General features: G+C 42.0%; 1 protein-coding gene across 27 annotated transcripts in view; it reads right to left on the reverse strand.

The window, feature by feature from the left end:
• The window catches only part of wnk1b (WNK lysine deficient protein kinase 1b), a 76,496-nt gene that overhangs the window by 5,142 nt on the left and 50,725 nt on the right, over positions 1 to 20,629 (reverse strand). For 4 of the 27 annotated variants that reach the window (XM_069520128.1, XM_069520127.1, XM_069520129.1 and 1 more), the window contains 27 exons: positions 18,269 to 19,702; positions 15,751 to 15,843; positions 15,003 to 15,077; positions 14,381 to 14,458; positions 13,208 to 13,438; positions 12,272 to 12,342; positions 11,982 to 12,132; positions 11,652 to 11,768; positions 11,258 to 11,368; positions 11,103 to 11,154; positions 10,886 to 11,029; positions 9,256 to 10,165; positions 8,781 to 9,094; positions 8,636 to 8,697; positions 8,250 to 8,306; positions 7,623 to 7,706; positions 7,458 to 7,494; positions 7,290 to 7,363; positions 6,868 to 7,152; positions 6,365 to 6,633; positions 6,000 to 6,075; positions 5,770 to 5,899; positions 4,785 to 4,982; positions 4,276 to 4,368; positions 2,310 to 2,351; positions 772 to 944; positions 183 to 239 (listed from right to left, as the gene is read on the reverse strand). In XM_069520128.1, coding sequence (XP_069376229.1) covers positions 183 to 239; positions 772 to 944; positions 2,310 to 2,351; positions 4,276 to 4,368; positions 4,785 to 4,982; positions 5,770 to 5,899; positions 6,000 to 6,075; positions 6,365 to 6,633; positions 6,868 to 7,152; positions 7,290 to 7,363; positions 7,458 to 7,494; positions 7,623 to 7,706; positions 8,250 to 8,306; positions 8,636 to 8,697; positions 8,781 to 9,094; positions 9,256 to 10,165; positions 10,886 to 11,029; positions 11,103 to 11,154; positions 11,258 to 11,368; positions 11,652 to 11,768; positions 11,982 to 12,132; positions 12,272 to 12,342; positions 13,208 to 13,438; positions 14,381 to 14,458; positions 15,003 to 15,077; positions 15,751 to 15,843; positions 18,269 to 19,702 — 5,418 coding nt within the window. Of the gene's footprint in view, positions 1 to 182; positions 240 to 771; positions 945 to 2,309; positions 2,352 to 4,275; positions 4,369 to 4,784; positions 5,182 to 5,769; positions 5,900 to 5,999; positions 6,076 to 6,364; positions 6,634 to 6,867; positions 7,153 to 7,289; positions 7,364 to 7,457; positions 7,495 to 7,622; positions 7,707 to 8,249; positions 8,307 to 8,635; positions 8,698 to 8,780; positions 9,095 to 9,255; positions 10,166 to 10,885; positions 11,030 to 11,102; positions 11,155 to 11,257; positions 11,369 to 11,651; positions 11,769 to 11,981; positions 12,133 to 12,271; positions 12,343 to 13,207; positions 13,439 to 14,380; positions 14,459 to 15,002; positions 15,078 to 15,750; positions 15,844 to 18,268; positions 19,703 to 20,629 lie in introns of all 27 variants that reach the window. The other 23 variants (XM_069520148.1, XM_069520147.1, XM_069520132.1 and 20 more) reach the window with 22 other exon arrangements.

Genomic DNA, 20,629 nt, shown 5'->3' on the forward strand with positions numbered 1-20,629 from the left:
GAGGAAAAAGATTCATCATTTATGTGGTGATATGATTTTATTCAGAGCTGGAATTTGATCACATTAAAGCAGGTGTTAAATATTAATATCAATCAACTTTATATATATTTATTAAGACTGCATCCAGTGTGTGTGTGTGTGTGTGTGTGTGTGTGTGTGTGTGTGTGTGTGTTTAGACTGACCTCGTAGCTGTGTCCCTGCGCTGGAGCTTGCTGCAGCTGTTTGGCACTCCTCTTACCCTGAAAAAGTTAGTTTGTTGTCAAACTGAAATTTAGTTATCTTGACTGTATAGAAAGTAATCAAACTGTATAATTCATCACATAAAACAATTCTTTTTTTTTATTTAAGGACCCAATATTAAAGATTAAAAATCTGGTTTAAGGATAGGATGTTAAGGTTTTATTAGGATCCCTATTAGAAGAATGATGCAAATACATGAACTTTCCAGCATATTAGTAAATTCTTATTTGTTAACTAGTTTATTAAACAAATATTCAAATTGTTACTGTTTTATTGACTCAGCTCTACAATGATCAAAACCTCAGTTGTAGTCAAAGAAAGCAAGTAAAACAAATAATTGAGGGGATTTCGGGTTTCAACATCTGTATCTTGAGTTAGTGTGGATCACTCAAAGTGCCAAATGGATACAGGATGTTGTAGATGTTAAGAAAACATCCCATCAGCCAGTAGATTCTGAGTAAACTACCTCCAGGAGCTGGTGGGAGGAAAGGAACAACCTTTGCTGGCATGAATCAAATAACAGCAGCAAACCTGTGAGAGGTTCATGGCGTCTCGGGCCCAGTTGTCCACCAGCTTGTGGAGGTCGTCGGTGAAGGTTCCTTTCCTCTGGTGGGGGGCCGTCATGTTGGCGGGCAGATACTGAGAACTCGTCTGGCTCTGACCCAAACCTCCGGAGCCGCTCACAGCGATGGTGCTGTTCGTCCCTGTGAGGACAAACAAACGGGGGGAGCAAAATAATGTGAGATACTATTCAAACAAGGACATAAACTAATGTTTTCTGAATGAATGTGGATGTATGTCCAGTCTTGACTATGGGAAAGGCTGTTATGTGGTGAGAAGCTGGTCAGGGCAGAGTTTTAGGGCAGATCATGGTCCTAGAATTATACTATTTAGTTTAAATGATCAATATAATGATGACAAACAGGAACAAGAGATACGATACCAGAGCAACAGTTAGTGTGAACATTGGGCAGTTTTTCCAATAATTATGACAAATGCTAAATCTTGTATTTATCAGATTAGGGATACACTGGGAAATCTGTAAAGCTGCCATGCTCAGCGTCATTCTCCAACAGCGAGGCTGATCTGAGCGGATGAGCCCTGTGTACCACTGATCTCACTGCTTGAATTCACCTTTCCCCCACTAGATGGCGCTCAAGCAATGTAACAGCAGCAGGTTGTTTGCTCAACCCTCAGTCATCAGAGCAAGAAAAACAGCACACTGCAAACTGTATGCAGCTTGTGTTGAAAAGCAAGAACATGAACTGATTTACATGACGTCATCATGATACTATACAGCAGGTTTGTTTTTCTTAATGTTAGTGTCTCTCTACCAAGCCAAGAGAGAACTTTTCACTTAGAGATGCAAAGAGGAAAACTCCAGACCTCAGTCTTTCACAAACTCTGCTGATTTGTTGCTGCACAATATCTTAAATCCAAATTATAACTACAAGGAGCTGATGAATTTCCTTTGCAGACAAATAGAACCCAAAGCAATGTTGACAAAATGGCTGTGAAATGTTTATATGATCTCACTCCATCAGACATAAGGATAGAATATGCAGGGATTAGCCAGTCGGAATCGAAACATACAGCTGGTCTGGAAAAAAAACTGTCACGTCATGCTAAATAAAATGGAGGAAAATAAATATGAGGAGACACTGAGTCATGACTGACTGCAGCAGCATGGAACTCTGGGCAACGTAGTCTAGACAACAAGCCATGATGAAGAAGGAGAGGGAGAGGGAGGGGATAGAGAGGCGAACAGCTGTCTGGGTGAGTTAGCGTGTGGTTGATCATGTGTGTAAGAGCTGGCAGGTGCATGCATGTCAGTTTGAGTCTGTGATGGTTAATTCAGCCGTTTCAGAGCTCAAACACGACTAAAATTAAAACTAGAGTGTTACACGAGCTGAAACCACTGAATTGATCTGATCTCAAATCTGGCTGAAGGTCAAACTTGAAACCTACAAGGCATCGGAGGGCAGGAGGAAGCATGGGAGAGCGAGTGCGAGGATGGAGAAGGGAGGGGATGGATGGAGGGAGGATAGACCAAAAAGAGAGATAGTTACTACAGAGCTGGTTGCAGGGGCAGACTTTTTTCACCATCTTCCCTGTGCGGCCCGGAAGACAACAATTGGAGGATTGGGAGATAGTCAGAGTTAAACCCAACAACAACCGACAACCAATGCACGTGTGATTACTTGAACCTGAGGTATAAATATACAACACTTTGAGGTTGAGTTGCCCAACAACATCTTAAAAGAGATCACTGACCCTTGAAACCAAAGCAAACAAGAGACGAGTGTCAATCCTCATTTTCTATAATGCACATGTGATATTTATATTTATTTTCATTGCTTTGTGATCCGTCTGTTTCAAACAGACTAGAAATGTCACACATTAACAACTGGGTAAAGATGCTCTCTTTGTCAGAGCCACGATATGTGGGCAAACCTCTGAGGAAGTGCAGACAGAGTTACTGTGGCAGCAACAAGCAACTGTTCATGCTTGAATAAAAATACTTTTTAATAAACGCTCTTAAACAGATATTACATCAGTTAAATGGTAAGATCATTTTCTTGTACACTGCCTCAAAGTATCACCCCTGTACCGTGGCTTTACAATGCTTTTGGGAAACCAACTCCTGAGTCCTCTACAGCTCATAGGGCCCTACCAGAACTGGGTCCAACATGTGGAATATATAGATGTATATCAGCACAGTGTTATTCCACACCTCTGAATCACTGCCACAGCTGTGACTTAAATAGAATGAAGTCAGTGGGATTATCAGGCTAATATAGACTTCATGCCAATTTTATGATTTTTTCACTAGCTACTAATAAACAGGTTATAACAACTGAGACCCAGGTCTGTCTCTCTCTCCCCTCCTGGCTGTGCAGTGACAGAGGGACAGGTGAGGGAAGGGGTGAGGTAGGGGGGGAAGGGAGAGAAAGGATTTGAGCTGCAGAGAGTTTGTAAGCATTCATAATGATCCCTTCATCAAGCACAAGACATTTAACCAACAACAGTACATACTATGATTATAATTTGGCTTCAAACATTTTCTTTGATTAATGAATAAATGAATACGGATTCAGAGTATCCAAACAGAACTGTACTTAATTAACTAATGAAGTTGAATAAAAAAACAAATCTCCAAAAGAAAAAAACCGTATGACAGAGGTCTCAAGTCATCAGGTCTCCACTTGTCTTTCCTTGCTAGTCTGCTTGTTTTAATGGGGACAAAGATAAGAAATGGAAGCACTCAGGATGTGAATCAAAACTCATATCGACACAGACAATCCAACAAAACTGCACCATGTCACTCAGCTTTCAGTCTAACTAACAGATTTCATGATAGGAATGGACTGGATGCAGAATTCCAGTAATGCTGCTGGCTGCTCTGCTCACAGTGCCAGTCATCATGGACTCAAGGCCTATCCAACTGTTAATAGGTTTGTGTGGGGCATTAGCAGAATGACTACAATGTAAATACAGCACAATGAAGCTACAGGCAGATCAACATTGTTTTAGCTGCTGGTTTAGCCTGCTCTCCCTGGGACTTTATTTAGATTTATGCAATCAGTTGTAGTTGTATTGTACTCATAATTTAAAAAATGTAAGTTTTAATCTTCTCATGAAATCAAATGTCTTATTTATATCATTTGTTTTTTGAAGTATCATCTTGATCACTTCATGTCCTGCAGTAAGCTCATCTTTAATTGTTCAATTACCTTTTGTATTACAAACGTCTTTAGAATGGTTGTAAGGATAGTTAAGTAAAATAAAAAGAAGGCTAACTCAGCTAACCTCCTCTGGGGAAATAAATGTTTTCTACTAGTTCCTGAAAGCTGATTTTTTTTTATTCAGCAGATTTCAGCAGGATATCAGAAGCAGAGGGTCTTCTTCCATCAAAGAAGAAAACCCACGGGAAGACAGGATGACTGGGACTTGACGGATATAGGAGTAAAAAAAAGAAAACTAGAACAAAAGTAAGGACGGATAAAAGATAAGAGCAAAGAAAGCGTTACACACAAAGAGCCAAGCAGGGCGTACTCAGAAAGCGCGTCCTCCTGCCGCCAGGCTTGAAGGCCAAACGCTCCGAACCCCAGCTGAACTTTACACAGCCTGAAGAGAGGGAGGAGGGAAAGGGGGAGAGAGGAGATGAAGAAGAAGGAAAGGAGAGTGCAGAAGAGGGGAGGAAGATGTAGAGAGAGAGAGGTGAGTAAAGGACAGGAGAGACAATGAGAAGAGAGCAGAGCAACAGAGAGAGAAGACAGGTAGGAATGAAAAATTGAGAAGAGAAAGACAGAAGAGGGATAGATGACAGGGATAATGTAACAGTCAGTTAGCCATCACACTGATTCACACAGACAGAGAGAGAAATAGTCCAAGACAGGTAGAAAAAGGAGTGTCCTGTTGTGTTGGAGTGAGGACAAACAAACTGTGTACCTTTGTCTTTGCCCGCATACAAAGAGTAAAACAAGCTATCCAAGCTCAAATTCAATTTTTGTATGGCCTGTAATGCCCTGCAGCATGCCTACCTGGGGTGGGAGCACACAGGCTGGGCACAGAGAGCGCCGCCTCACTGGTGTAGGCCGAACACAGGTTATCGCTGGAGGCAGAGGGTTTGAGGGGCTGGGGCAGAGTGCTGCTGCCCGAATCAGCTAATCCTCCTGGGGCTAACAGAGCCAGCTGCCCGGGGTACATGGTCGGGACGCTCTGGGCGGATAAAGTGCTGCCTAAAAAAGGCACATGGCATGGGCAGTAGAGGACAGGATAGGAACGACACACCACAGGGAACAGACACACACACACACAAAGATAATGGACAGATGAGACACCCGTCACCACAGACATTTACATAGTCACCAAAACATCACATCACAAACAGAGAAAACACAGGAGGGGAAAGTAGTCAGAAATTTAGAGGCTCAGAGTCTGCTCCAGCACACATACACACATGCACAAGGATGCACAGAGAAGATGCAATGTTAGTGAGAGTTTGTGAGCATCTTGACTGTGGGGGGGTTTGAGTTAAAGATTAAGGTAAGTTATTATTCAGAGGTGCAGGGTTCAAAGGTCAGGTCTAGCAAATTGCTTAAAAATACATCACCTCAGTCTGGTAGTATCTAGCCATGTGGATAGCTCGGGTTTCTATCTATCTTTGCTTTGGTGCAGTGAATTAAATTTCAGCCATTTAGCTCTGAGCTAAATGTTCACCTTGACATGCTCATGTTTTACATGTTGACCATTTTTGTTTAGCATGTTACAAAGCAAATATTAGGTAATAATCAATACACATGTCATTAGTTCTGCAGGTTTATGATCATCAACCAATCAACCTGCTATCAAAGGATCTTCAAGTTTAGTACATTCATTCATTTAGATTCATCATTTCTGAACTAACAAAGTTCATGTAACGAAGGTTCGTACATGGCTTGATGCACCAGATAAATATCAAAAACATATTTTTCTTTCTTTTGGACAAACTAAGACTTGAATATTAATGTTTAGGCAAGAACGTACCTGGCTGTAACGGACTCTTGCTGCCGTGCATAGAGCTGGTTCTGGACGATTTGGACGATTTACTTTTGGTAGGTCGTCTCCTCCTGCCAGTCAAAGCTATAACTGGAGGGAGCACTGCAGCCGGAGGAACCTAAATAAAATCAGAAGAAGAATGGTTTCTTGTTAGCAACTGTGTGTGATGCTGTTTATCATGTTTTTCAGTGTACACTGATGTAGCCAAGATGAGTTACCTTTCCCAGCCTGGTAAAGAGGCTGTCTATCTCCTCCTTCTGACGTGAGTGGAGGGCCTGAATCTCACGCATGTGCCTGGCAGAAAGCAGAGAGAATAAATATTTGGAATAAAATATTGCCTTGCAAAACGAAAGAAATAATGAGGTTCTGGCAGGAGGGCCTAGTTTTCTTAGAAGAGCTAAGCTTCCCTCTTCAGGAAAATAAGAAAAAGAAAGAGAAGCAATGGAGGAAAGTGGGTTGTTAACCTCATTCTTGAGGGTGAGAGAAGAGGATAAGAGAAGAGGGCACAGCTTACTATTCTGGGGGAAGAAAAGACAGACTATACTTTTTCAGATTTCTAAGAACTGAAGAGGGGACAATTTACTTTTCTCTGAGCCGGCTGACTTCACATTTGAAGTCTTCGTCCTCAAATTCGGAGTCGTTATCGCTGCTGATGTAGGAGTTATTGAAGGAGTTGTTTAAGCTTGGCAGGGAGGCTTTATGAGTTGAGTCTGGGGTCAAAATCTGCCTGGGTTCGCTGGGTCCGTTAGCAGCTTGGGCAGCGGGTAGAGGGGTCTGCCTGGGCTCAAGGCTCTGCTCCTGGGCACGACTGACCGAGAATCTACCGACACGAGCCTCTGGGTTGGTGGTGACCTTAAAATGTAGGACAAGAACAGTCTTAAACCACTTTTGCCAAATTTTAAAAGTGGAGGAGAACTTTGACCAGCACAGTTTACAGATATTTTTGAGATGAGCTGTAAAACACTGTTAATTTAATGTTTTAATTCAAAACCGGAGCCGTAACAAAGGCTTTAATTGTTTATATTGTACTTGCAGGGTTTTGTGACCCATCACCCATTTAACTTCATAATTAAAAACAGGAAATACCTGAAAGCGTCCTATTGTAGTAGTGGGCTTAGGAGACGGGCAAGGGGAGGTGAAGGGCGAGGGTTGGTGGGATCCTGTCACTGTCCTTTGGGGGAGTCCGTCAACAATGTCTCCTCCTTGTTCTCCTCCCCCTTTCAGAGGAGACAAGGTGTCCTTATGCAGTGTGTTTTCTGGGCTGGAGAGACTGGAGGATGAGGAGGAAGAGGACGAAGACGAGGAGGTGGTGGAGGACGATTCAGTGCAGGCCGGGTGTCGGACTGGAGGCTCTTCAGTGGCAAGTGAGACCTAAGCAGGTGATAGAATACGAAGGAAAGGGAGGGAGCAACATAGAAAAGAGAAACAGACATTTTACTTAATAACTTCAGCCATCTTTATTTAAGGTATCCATCTATATATGGTCTGCAGTGTGAATTAGCATTTACCTGAAATCTTCCAAGTTTAATTGCAGGAGAAGGAGCAGGAGAGGACACAGTGTCCTCATCAAGAGAAAAGGGTACTGAAAGACAAATATTACAAATATAAAACAGAAGCTAATATAAGTCAGATAATCAATAGATTTGCATACATCCTTTTTTCTTTAGTATACATACCTGGCGGTCCCACTGCAGTAAAACCACTGTGAGAGGCCTAGGGTTCGGCATTGAGAGGGGGGAGAAGATGGATTAATACAGAGCAGTGTGATTGAACCAGTGCATAGGGTGCAATGTCAGTATGAGATACCATAATAACATGTTAACCTGTGTGTGTATGTTTACTTGTGATTGTGTGCTGACAGGAACAGTCTCTGGACTCAGTGCTCTCCTCAACTGTGCATCTAGGTCCTCCAGAGGCTGCTGGGACTGAAGGAAGACACACTGATTAGCAACATGAACACCAATGAGCCAAAAACACGTGAGGGCAACAATTCAATATAATCAAATAACAATTTATCAACTTTCAGCTGATATGATTTTATTATGCTGTCACTATATTGATTTTAATGATTCAAAGAAAGTTGTGTTTAAAAAACTCAAAGATAGTTCACTAATTTTGTTTTACTGTTTTTGTATTGCCACAAGGGGAGACAATTTGTTGCTTCAAAGATCAGTTTTTGTGACTTTCAACCATGACTTTGTTGGTCTAATCATTAAAATATATTTTAATTTCTGACACCCGTGCTTAGCTGTGTAGTTTTTAAAAGTTCTGTGATGGCATATCTCCACAAATATCAGACATGAGAGGTGAATATGGGTAACTTCTCATGAAATTGCATCTCTCTGCTCTAATGAATTATTCGGATGTTGTTTAGGATGTAATTTTCCACTTTAAAAGTAATCACAGTTACCCACAAGTTCAACATAGATACAACAATTGACTCTTTAAAATGAGCAAAGAAAAAACACCTGCATTACACAAGGTCCAGGGAAGGATGGCAGGAGTTCTGAAGGAGATGAACTGGCCTAATCCCAGAGAAAGAGAGGCGATGAAAAGACAGAGTGGGAGAAACGAGAGAGAGAAACAGTTGTAGAGGAGGTTATAAGAATAGTGTTCATCAGGGGGAATGTTAAAAGAAATTTTCATGCCAGATGAGTTGTAAGTAAAGTGAGTTGAAACATGTTGGAACACTAATTGTCCACATTAAAAAATCTAAATTCTTAACCTTTAAGTGTAGAAGTGTAATTAGCTTGACAGTTTCCACTAAAACATGCACATGCTCTGCAACCACATAAGTAAGGAAATGTTTTAACAAGAGCTAAAATAATGTAACATTTTTAACTGGATCACTTACCGGCACCCTGGATAAGGGGGTTTTAGATGGAGTGGTCTGGCTAAAGGATGAGGCAGGGATAACTGAAGAAAATAAATATCATAAAGTTAGAAAGCATGTTTATTAAATCACACTATAAAGAAACGCAACACATTCTTCTACCTACCCGTCTGTGCAGGGGTGGAAATAGGTGTCCCAGGTCCAGGTGACCCCACTGACCCTATCGCTAAGCTGGAGGGGGGCTGAAGAGGATTGGTTGGCAGACAGGAGCCAGGTGTGGTAACAGATGTGGTGGAGGTAGAGCTGGGCCCCAATGGGGACGAGGTACCTGCCACAGATCCAGAGGCAGTGTCAGCAGCTAAGATGTCTCCCTGGGTGGAGGGCACTCCTCCGCCAAGGTCCATGAAGAGAGAGCGCAGCTTCTTCTCCAGAACTTGGATGTCATCCGGTTTGCCTTGGGACTCAGCTGACGCCTCACACCTGAGAAAAATATGAAGTCCATGTAAACTCGTTCAAATATTGAGTATTTCTCTGTCTTGTCAAATTTTCTTTACTACAAAAGCAAAATTAAAAATGTGTTTATTACAATTTACTCAGCATGTACCACACAACAAAATAAAAGCACATCAACCGACTCTCACCTTGCATCGCATTCTCCACAGTGTGTATGTGTCTGCCCAGGCAGGGCTGCGGTCTGTGGCTGGGAGTGAACCAAGGTTGGTTGGACTGAAGGAACGTTTGTGGTCACTGGCTGAAGCCCCGCAGGAGAGGAGGAAGATGAGAGAATAGTTGGAGTGGTGTGGGAGGCAGCAGAGGGAGTGATTTGGGGGCCTGGGATGGCGGTAGTGTGGATGGCCGAAGAAGAGAGCGAAGGAGTGGAGGACGAGGTGGAGGAGACGGACTGATGATTGGAGGAGACTTCGCTGGCTGTGAGAGTGGAGGAAGGAGGGGAGGATACAAGAGGAACAGTCTGTGCAGGGGGAGGAGAGGTGAGCATTGTTGAGGCGATGTTGGAGATGCTCGCCGGTGGTAAAGTGGAAGGTACTGAAGTAGCAGTGACAGCAAAGACTGATTGGGACTGAGGATGGGTGAAAGCCTGGGGCTGAATTTGTGCTTGTCCCTGGAGCTGGGACACAGCCTGCGTCCCGGGCTGCAACTGGAGGATGGACTGGTTCACCACAGTCGGAGGAGGAGAGGAGGAACAGGGAGGACTGATACAGACAGGGACAGCAGAGGGGGAGGAGGAATGAGGAGGAAGTGAGGCATCCATGACCTGCTCCTGTGCCTTGGTTAAATTTGAGGGGACAAGACCAGAAGTAATATCAGCAGTGGAGGAAAAAGTGCTAGCCTGTAAAGGGACAGGGGCAGCCGAAGGCTGTAGAGAAGGATGGGTGGAGTGAATGGAGGCTGGGGCGGTGCTGGGTCCTGAATCGAACTGATTCTGGTTCTGTCTGAGCTCGGAGAAGGCCTGTTGTAAGCTGATTGCTCCTGCAGACTGGGACAACCCCAAACCTTGGCCCGGGGTCTGAGATAGAGCTGAACCTGGAGGAACTGGAGAAATACATACACAACTTTAAACCAGATCGATTTCACATGTAAAAGTTTAAAGGTCATAAGAGAGTTATGACCTTTGGTTTCATTTATTAAGGGATGTCTATACAATTAACCACTTCTGACTTTGGCTACCTCCAGTCTAGTGATCCTGACTACATTCATTCCAGTAGTTTTCCCTCTGCCTTGCAACTGTATGTGGATCCAGTAACAACATATTCCTTGTTTCTCCTTTGCATTATTCAGAAAACTACGAAGCACTAAAATGACAAGTTTTACTTGTAATTTCTTCATTTTGTTAGCTGTAGCTCTTTGAAATGCAAAATGATTGTATATATTTATATACAATAGAAGACTGGATACCACTGTTTATGTTCCAGTGTTCTTCTAGAAGATCCTTCAGTATCAAATAAAATAAATGCCAGTGTGTTATTGCATTTGGACAGAACGTTTGGAATAATTCCTCTAAAAGCATTACAGCTTAATCTGATAAGTACTTATAGTGTGTGTGTGTTTGCGTGCATGTGTGTGTGTGTCACACTGTCATTTGATATGAGTACTTGAAGCTAAAACTTCTGGTCTAAACCTGGAATTATAATTTTTTTCATCTTGGTCATGATAATGACTGTTTATTAAAATGCTATGATACAAGTTTTCTTATTTGGGTCAGATCTAGAAGTAGAACAGCGGTAGAAAATTTAGCGGACAAATGATCCCTACCTGTTTCAGCAGAAGGTGCAGTGGCAGTAGGAGGAGGAGTGGTGGGAAACATATGTTCCTTCAGCCGGGCTTCAGGTACGGGGCTGACGATGAACCTCCGACCTGCTGAATGAACCACTTGTGCTGTTGCACTGGGAGGGATGTCTGAAAAAACAACATTATTACTAATCATCTAATGCATTAGCAAAAATATGATCATCCTTGCTGCAATTTTTACCTGGCATGGGGACAGAAATGGCAGGAATCTGCTGCTCCATGCCACCGGGTATCTATAGATCAACAGAGTTTACATATAAAGATTAACTATGACAGAAAAAAAAAGGTTTCTAAAACCTGGGATGAGTACAGTGTTTAAAATAAAATTATATTTACCTGGCTGTTTGCGTCTCTCTCCAGACCCTTCTCATCAGCGTTCTCTATCACCTCCCTGACCTGTTCAATGAATGACTCCCTCTCACTCTCCAGGATGAACTCACTCTGGACCTGGAAACAGTGAAAAAGTCAGAGTTTAGATGTAAAATGTGACAGAAACAAAGCAATATCCTGGTTAATGCCTCCTATGTCAGTGTGTATCTAACTCTCTCGATGAAAGAAAACAGGACCAGAGCAATTACGTGAACGTCAGTGGTTTCTGATGACAAAGAATAGGCAGCACGCGCATGGGCATGTGACGCATATTCCAGCCAAATGAAAAGCTATTAGGTGAGTGAGATTAGATTAATCAAAAGACTGGTGGACAACATGAAACAAGGGCCAGTGTGTGTACCATGATCTGAGCAATCTCCTCAGGATTGTCGCCATCCAGGTCAAACCTAAAGGTCACCATCTTCCTGTTGTGAGTCTCCAGCTGACACTCTGCTACCCTGTCTCCTCGGCTGGAGATCTACAGACACACACAAGAACATGAAGAGAGAGAAAAATAAAGTTAAAAAGGAGACAAAATAAAATAAGTGTGAGAGTGTGTCTGATGTTTTCATTACTTTTATTGCAGCTCATAACACCATAACAGCCAATACAGTGTCAGTGGGTGAGTGAGTGTTGACGAGGATTTATTATTTAATTATGACTTTGTAGGATTAGTGGGATGTGCTATTACATTGAGGACATTGAGTTTCGCCTTGGAGATCTTCTCATGGCGCGATCGACTTCGCACAGAACGTCTCTGATGTCTCTTGGTGGAGCGCCCTTCGTGGCGACCTCCTCCCCCCTCGTTGCCATCACTCAGACCTGACATTTCAGAGTGGCCACTGATGATTGAAGGAGAGATGGAAGCCGAAGACAACGTGAGGAAAAGACAAAAATCAAAAGTGATGAAGAATTTGATGTTGTTTGAGGACTGTAGGCTCAGTGATTGTTTGGGAGGTAGCTTATGTGTGCATTTATTACCTCTCTATAGATGAGAGAACTTGAGGTGGCTGCAGCTGGGACTGGGACAGCTCGGAAGACTGAGAGACGGACTAAAACACACACAGACAAATGAAAATGCACACAGATACTCACTCAGTATTATCCCCAAAAACACAACCATCAATGGTACGGAAATTTTGAGGAAAGCAAGAAATATAAGAACAGTGTGACAAAAGGTAGAGAGAGAACTAAGCAGATTGCAAGCAATGCTTTCATGATTATAGAGGGAAGAAGTTAAATTGAACTGAAAAATGCAAGATAGATATGGAACAAAGAGTTGGGTCAAAAGACAACTAAAACTAGAGCATGGGACAAAAGTAGCAGAGCAAGAAATGCCAAAAATAAATGGGATTTTATCTATTAGATATATAATGTTTTTATAATAACACATGCATCCTTGTCTCATAGTTAAGGTCTCTGCAGACACTGACAGACCGGTTCTATAAAATGTATTGCGAACCAATCACTGCTGTGTTTCTCCATGACATCACATCAATTGATTTCAATTTCACTGCCGAATAAATCTGTGTCGCTACACTCAAGCCAAAACCCAACAAACTATTGAACACAAAACACCAAACTGATTACTCTGAGTAATGCACAGTAAACCACATACTAAAGACTTAAATTACCATTCTAACAATCACTCAAATTTATGTTAAATAAGTGCAACTCAGACAATATCCATTTTGTGGGAGCAAATATGGGTCCCAACTGTGAACAAAACTGGACAAAGCTATAAACACATACATAAATCCAAACTCTTGTTTTAAAAAACTCACAACTCATTAAACCAAGGTTCTGGTTTAAAATGTTTGGGGTCCACTGCTCTAACAAATGATTTCACACAAACGTGAGAACATTGAACAGGGACACGACATCCACGTGGTGGTTTTGATCATCTCTAACCAGTACCTGGGGAGGGGCTTCCATGGGAGTGTCAGGTGGGGCGGTGACTACGCTGATGATTGGCACCATGGTGGCCAATGGTTGAGGCACAGGAGGAGGAGGGGAAACAATAGGAGGCACCACTCCAACAGAGAGGGGCAGAGGAGAAGGTGGGGAAGCCACAACCGCTGTCGGCATGGTAATAGGAAGGGATGGCGAAGGAGAAGGGTGCGTAGAAGTAGACGGAGTAACACTGGGCTGAGAAGAGGCGCAAGGGCAAGAAAGAGGAGGAGAAAGAGGCAGAAAGGAAAATTAAGGAGGCAAGAAGAAAGAAAATGAGGGAAGAGGATGGGTAAAAAGTGAGAAAAGGAAATTTGCAAAGTCACAGGAAGGATGAGGGAGGTAAACCCGTCAAGTGGTCAGGTGTATGCAGACAGGCATATCAAGAGAGATCCATCCATAGTTCACTGACCCATCACTGACTCGAATCATTCTGACACTCTCAACATGCTATAAACACAATAGGATTAAGTCTATTAACGACAACATCTCAAGCTCTTCAACCAAACAACAAACTATGTGACATGAACACCAGGTAAAACATACAACACTTGAAGACCATGCAACCACAATACAACATTTCTACGGATCATGTTTTGTGTACGAGTTTTAACGGTGCTGCCTGACCAAGAAAAATTATTTGTGTGGTGCAGATGAGCAACGGTCTTTGATAACATATTCAGAATCAAGAGACAGCTAAAAGAAATATTCTCAAATGTTTTTTACAATGGGATTTAAAGAGGTATACTCAGGATAGTGTTAGGCTATAAATCTTCAGGTGGAAAGAATCTTAGGGACGATCACACTCTTTTATTTCTTCGGTACTTCAACATACAGGATAGTGAGTCTTGTGTGTCTTTACCATTGTTTCCTATGTTAATTGATTGTATATGCTTTCAATTGGGTGGTTGGTAAAAACATCTGGGTTGAATAAAGGAAAAGTACCAACTATGTGGATTAACGAAACACAGAGCTACAGTTTAACATACACAGACAGAACAGACACAAGAGGAATCAATCTGCTCATCAATGTTCTGTTTACCGACCAAATCACATTCAACACACAAACACACACGTAGGAACAGAGACCAACTGGCACCTACTGTACATCAACACACACTGTATCATACATAACGGTACCTGAACCAGAGCCAGTTTAGCAACTTGGTACAAAAAGTAAAGCTGTTCTATACTGGGAGACGGACTGAGGTCACACAACTGAATACACATGCACACAATACACCATCCATTTTGTGCATTAAATCACAAGAATATGACCAAACACAAACATACATGGATACAGACGGAAAAAGCATCAACACAAATAAAAACAAACCCGGTGATAAACAGGCAGCATGCCGATGAGTGGAAAGAAAAATAGCAGAAACAAGTTGAGTCAATGAAAGAGCAAAGTTTAAAGAACCAATTCAGGCTGCGCAAAAACACACAGTAATTACATTCAGATGAAGAATCAGAGTAACATGATCTTTGAATTTCTCCTCCATTTGTTTACTGGCAACAGGACCAAACAATTAGCTGACATAACATCAGATCTCAACAGATGGAACAGAAGATTGATTAATGTGTTTCTCATTCCATTTCCACAATTAATCTGTTTATCAATATGTATTTTTTATATATGTAATTAGTCACTTCACCTTAGAAATGTACAATATCTGTCAGTTTATAATTAGTAGAGATCGGAATGCGTTTATTGTGTATTGTTCATCTGTATATATTGAAATTAAAAGCATTGCTGTACCTGTGCAGATGCCTGCGGCAGAGTTGTGTGTGTGGGACTCTGAACTGAAGTACTGCTCTGACTGGATGAAATGACCTGGAGAGACACACAGACACACACACAGAGACACACAATTAGAGAGAGGAGAGACTTTGTGTAAGAGATGGTATGAATGTAAATGTTTACATTAACATCAGCCTGTTTTTATGGTGCAATACTTTTTAAACTAGAGCAGTTCCCTAACACTTCCTGCCTATAATAACCTGGATAAAAATGCAAAATGGTGAATAAACATTTGGAATGCAGCTCTTACAGAAACATGGGGACCCCAATCGGGCTGGCATGGTTGTTTTGGTCATTTAAGAAATAATAATTGTAACATTCAATTATTTTCTACAGGAAACATCTGATCTCAGATTACCATCTGGTTTCATGCTCAATCAAATTGGTTTAGTGCAGCAATTATTTCAAGGCAGGGGTGTGCACTGGGGGAAGTTCTTTAAAAAGACTGTTGTATTACTTTGGGCGAAGCGCCAGCTGTGTGGGAGTAGTTACCTTGAAGCAAAGACAACAGCTTCAAAGAGAAAACCGACATATGAGTTATTACTGCATAAGCATAAAACATGAGAGTGGATCTATTTTTGTATTTTATCTTCATGGGGTTTGGACATCAAGGGGAAGACATTATGAATGTGTTGAGAGCGATAACGTGAGGAGGAATGGGAGGAGAAGAGAAAAAAGTCTCTTGTTGTGTTTCTGGCAGTCTTACTTGTTGGGAGGTCCCAGGGGGCACTGACTGGGAGGTGGCAGGGACAATGGGGGGTCCTGGCGAGGGCTGGGGGGTGGGAGCCTGAATCTGCTGCTGAGAAAAAGATTAAGACAAAGAAAGACAGGAAGATGGACAGAGAGGAGGAGATGCAATGTTGCACGATATTAAACGGTGGGAGATAAAGATGAGAAATCGAGAAAGATTGGAATGGGAGAAAGAGAAGAAAAGAAACAATTAGAACACGTCTGCAGCCTTGAGATCAAAATTTGCGCATGAGTGCAAACACAAGGTACTGACGACGTTTCTTCTCTAGGAATCAGATTTGAATCTAGATTTTCTTCTTGTGGATGCACACATGTTCTACCTATGTACATGAATCCATCCAGCGACAGATATATGCACACAGACCTACAGTATGTATATGCACATATACACAGCTCGTAGTTTAGCAGGTACAGGCACTGTACTGGGGTTAGGCAGGGTGTAAGTACACGGTTTTCTTTCACATGCAGGATCCTAAGTGATTGGCAGTGAGAATAAGTGGCTGTTACACAATCAATGAAGCACAGAGTAGAAGCTAAAACAATGAGACCAAATATTTTTAATTATTTAAGTTAAAAAGATTTTTTATCCTTCGATTTCATTTTTCTCAACTTCAAGCTATTAAAGTAGGCTATAATGGTGAAATAGCAACATTTTAATTTAAGTTATATTTTGCAAAATGTGCGAAGATGCTATGGAAGTGATGGTACAACTTTTCTGTAGACAATGTATTTTGTGAAATAAATCAATTTGGAAAGACGCTGGTGAAATAAATATTTGGCAACATAAGTGCTTTTTAAAAGTATATTTCTAAAGGCAGATGGATGGGGCTCACCACATTGCCTGATTATATCACTCCAGCAAGTTTAGAAGATCATCAGAACGTTTTATGACCTGTTCTAATCCCAAACTTAAAAAGGCCTATACTTTGGAATCTTCCCTGTTTGATTATGATCCAACATGTCTGTATTTATCCTATCTGAATTCTTTGAACTATTTATGACACTGATTGCAGCATACAAGCTGTATGCAACTGTAAACTCTGGAGCTGACAATTAAGGACAGTTGCACCAGACACGCTACTATCTACCGACATACCCAGTCAATCATTTCACAGCACAGGAAGTTAAAAAATTAAATTTATAGAAAGATTGAGAACTTAAGATAAATAACAGGAAACAAAACCAAAGATAATGACAGAAAAACAAAAAAGGAGGAAATGAAAAGAAAAGGGCAGAGATCCTACTAAGTAAACAATGACACTGATAATATCAGCGTTCTAGGGGTTTTAATGAATTTCAACTACAACCTTTGAACCCTGTGCAGGAAGTTGATTTCAAGTCTAAGCAGGAAATAACATAATGTGCCAAAATAAAGAAATGACAAATACAACACAACAGAAGGAATCAAAATTACACCAATAAAAAGGCTCTGGACGGTTACATTGCCAGGGTCGTCTGAGCCCCCTCGGTTTTGTTGTATGTTTCAGTGTGTTTGATCATACAAATCAACAAAGTCTCATCAAATGATTATATTTCAATGATTGTATTGCATTCATTACGACTAATATGAGTCAATGTGCAGATCCCTACAATATACAGCTATAGAACATGTTCACCAAGTGGTAGTTCTGATTATCTTTGGATCAAATGGACTTTGGATTTGTACAAGCAAAAATTCAAGTATACCATACACAACAGTATGCTTGGACAAACACACATTTCTCATATACACACTTATATATGAACATACAGACAAAATATTACTTACTGATACTGACAAATAAATGAAATACACAACATAAAGACAGAAAGGAGGGAGGGGGCTCAGACTGTTTATAAGCTTGTACAGCAGAAAGCGTCTCAAGGACTACCTTCTTAATGCTGCTTTTATCGTCATTATTGGACTGATGATGTCTCCTGTGTCTGAATAGAAATCAAATGTTTCTGCTTTTTCCCAGATTTGCTCTGGGTCACTAAATCTTTACTGAAGTAGCTCTGATAAAAAAAAATATGCTCTTGACGAACATCATTCTTCTTCTACAAGTAAACGCTGTTAGGGACTGAATAATGTGAGACATGATGAAGGCAGACCCTGAGACTCTCTCTGTGGTGTGTCTGGAGGGGGTTAAAATCATAACCAAAGACTATGTGGTGACAAATTAGGATCAGCTGGGGGTCCTGGGTTGGTGACGTATAAAAACAACAGGGATTGGTGTCACAGCCTCTGGGTCAAATTACTATTATATATTAGTTCAGCTGCTTTTTCTAGAATGATTACTTATAATCTATATTTCACAATGTTAGAGAACTATGGCAAAACCACTTCAAGTTACAATATATGGTGATACAATAACAATATATCAAATATCAATTAACATCTGTTGGCAGATGTTTGCTAAAAAAAGCAACAATATAATTTAAACTAGTAATTGACCCAGAGGTCTAGGGGTATGTCTAAGGTCTGAATTTAGTACCAGAGTGGGGTTAGCAGCCTGCATGGCCAGCAATGACTCATGGTATGTCATATCGGCTTGTGCTGGTACCACCCCTCCATGTCGGGCCCAGGCACTCTGGATCAGAGACTCCAGATGAGTTGATGATGTTCCCCCAAGTGGGAGCTCGGAGGATGGGGTGGGAGGGAGAAAGCTCTGCATGGAAGGTGGATGTCCCTGGGGATCTATGGGGAGCACTCCCCCTGATGAATCGAAGAACGTGGTGGTGGTTGAGTGAGGGATGGACTGAGCAGCTGAGGAGTCAAATGAGGGGGGGTGAAGTGGGGGAGGAGGTGATTGGAATTCTCCTGCGTCTGAGGAGGCCAAAGAGTCGCTAGAGGGTTCCGGGCTTCTGTCCTTCATGGTTATGCCCATGTGGTGAAGAAGAAGACTTCCTGGAGGTAAGGGGAGCTCTGGGCTGACGTAAGTGTACAGCTCTTCTGTCACTGGCTGGAGACGGCTGTATGTGCCTGAACCACCTGAGCCAGGTCCGGTGTTGTCTTCCAGAGGGAGGTCCATGGAGCTTCTCCGAGCCCTGTAAAGTCTGGATGCCAGGAGGCTTGGGTCTCCAGCAGCAGCTGCAGCTGCAGCAGCTAAATGAAACTCAAAAACACTTCCAGTAGATGGTGGGGCTTCAGCCATTACTGGAGGTGCAGAAATAGGGAAGGCAGACGGGGTTCCATGCTGCGGTGGAGGATAGCAGCCTTCAGATGATGAAGAGGAAACAGAGCCACCAGTGGATGCACTCATTGGAGGTAAAGGAGAAGGCATTGGACTGTGTGTACTCATTCTTTGCATGAGGTGAGGGTGCAAGAAGCCTGGTTGAGGTGGAGGACCAGGATCAAAACCCAAACTAGCAGCAGCAGCTGCTGCCTGCCTCTGCTGATGGTAGCTCAAGTGACCAAGCTGGTGTGTAGTCATTGGGTATCCACCATAAGCCATTGCTTCATAATGGTCCAATAAGGCAGCTTGATTTAGACTTAATCTCCTCACTACTTCCTCATGCTCTGCTCTCATGTCTTTGTAACCATATAGACTCGGGTCAGACTGCCCTGGGAGATGCAGTGGCTCCCCCACACCAAGTCTTTGAGCAGCTGCTGCAAAACCAGGGTTCACCATAAAGAGAGAGGGAGTCTCTACACCCTCCATCCCAGAAAAGGGGTGTAGGCTGCTCCCATAGCGAGCGTAAGCAGGCTGGAAGTGGCGGGTGTGGGCCTCTAGAATTGACGTGCTCTTGCGTCGCTGGGTGTTGTAGGCCTTTGGAGGCCCAGTGGGAGGAGGCGAGAAGGAAATGGGGCGTTCAGGGATGGAGGGGAAGAAAATAGCAGGGTCAGGATGAGTTGGGAGGAGGATGTTTCCTCCTGCTCCTCCTCCTGCGCTTGTTCCTCCACTGTAGGGGTGCGGCATTGAATGCTGCTGCGATAATGAGATACAATGGATTTGAGAATGAAACTAAGAGAATGAGAAAGAGAGAACAACAGCAAAGGCCCAAATGAAAGCAGCAAAAAAGTTCAAATAGTCAGCACATTTTCATAAGAATACCAAGAGAAAAAGGGACATAAATTCTCCCTCCAAGCTAGCAACAATGTGGTTATCACAGGACAGAGTACACTTAAAAATATAAAAAGCTGACATTAAGCAACTTGGTAATGTCAAGATGCAAAGCTGATTACTGCATCCTGACAGATAGAGTGAAAAAGTGGTACTGCTCAAAGACAGACAGACAGACAACACAGAGACGAGATGGACAAACAGCAATAGCTCACAGGTTGATAGAAGTTGGAGGATTACATGCAAAGGAGAGGGCAAATGCTGGCTTGAAGCTCAACATTATTATGATGCATCTGCACTCAAGAAAACTGTCTTTTATCTTAACTTGCTCCTCTGAATGAAGATATAAAGAATGTTGGGGGTTATTGATGATTCAAGGAATGGGTCTACATGCATCTCTTTTGCTTTTGAGACATTATCTGAAAGAGGGAATTGGTTGCAGATTCTTTTCTTTAATATAAATAAATATGTATAGTACTTTTAAGTTTTATGCTTGTATTCTTTCTCTTTGCCATTCCAAAAAGGCTTAATGTTTCCTGAGTTAGAGCACTGACACTGAGCTGTAACATCCTAGGTTCATATCTAGCCATGGACCTTTTTGCAATTTCGTATTTATTTATTTTTATTAGATGTCTAAAAAAACTAATCTTTCTAATAGTGATATATTTTGTACCAATTAAATTTTGAAAAGGACAAATTAAATGGCTTGGTTGTCAAATGACCAGTTTTCCTGAATGGCAGATGCAAAGGGTCTTAGGCCTTTGGGTGAAGAAAGTAATTCTGTATTTAATA

Source organism: Paralichthys olivaceus, chromosome 23 (genome assembly GCF_024713975.1).
Source record: "Paralichthys olivaceus isolate ysfri-2021 chromosome 23, ASM2471397v2, whole genome shotgun sequence".
NCBI lineage: Eukaryota > Metazoa > Chordata > Actinopteri > Pleuronectiformes > Paralichthyidae > Paralichthys > Paralichthys olivaceus.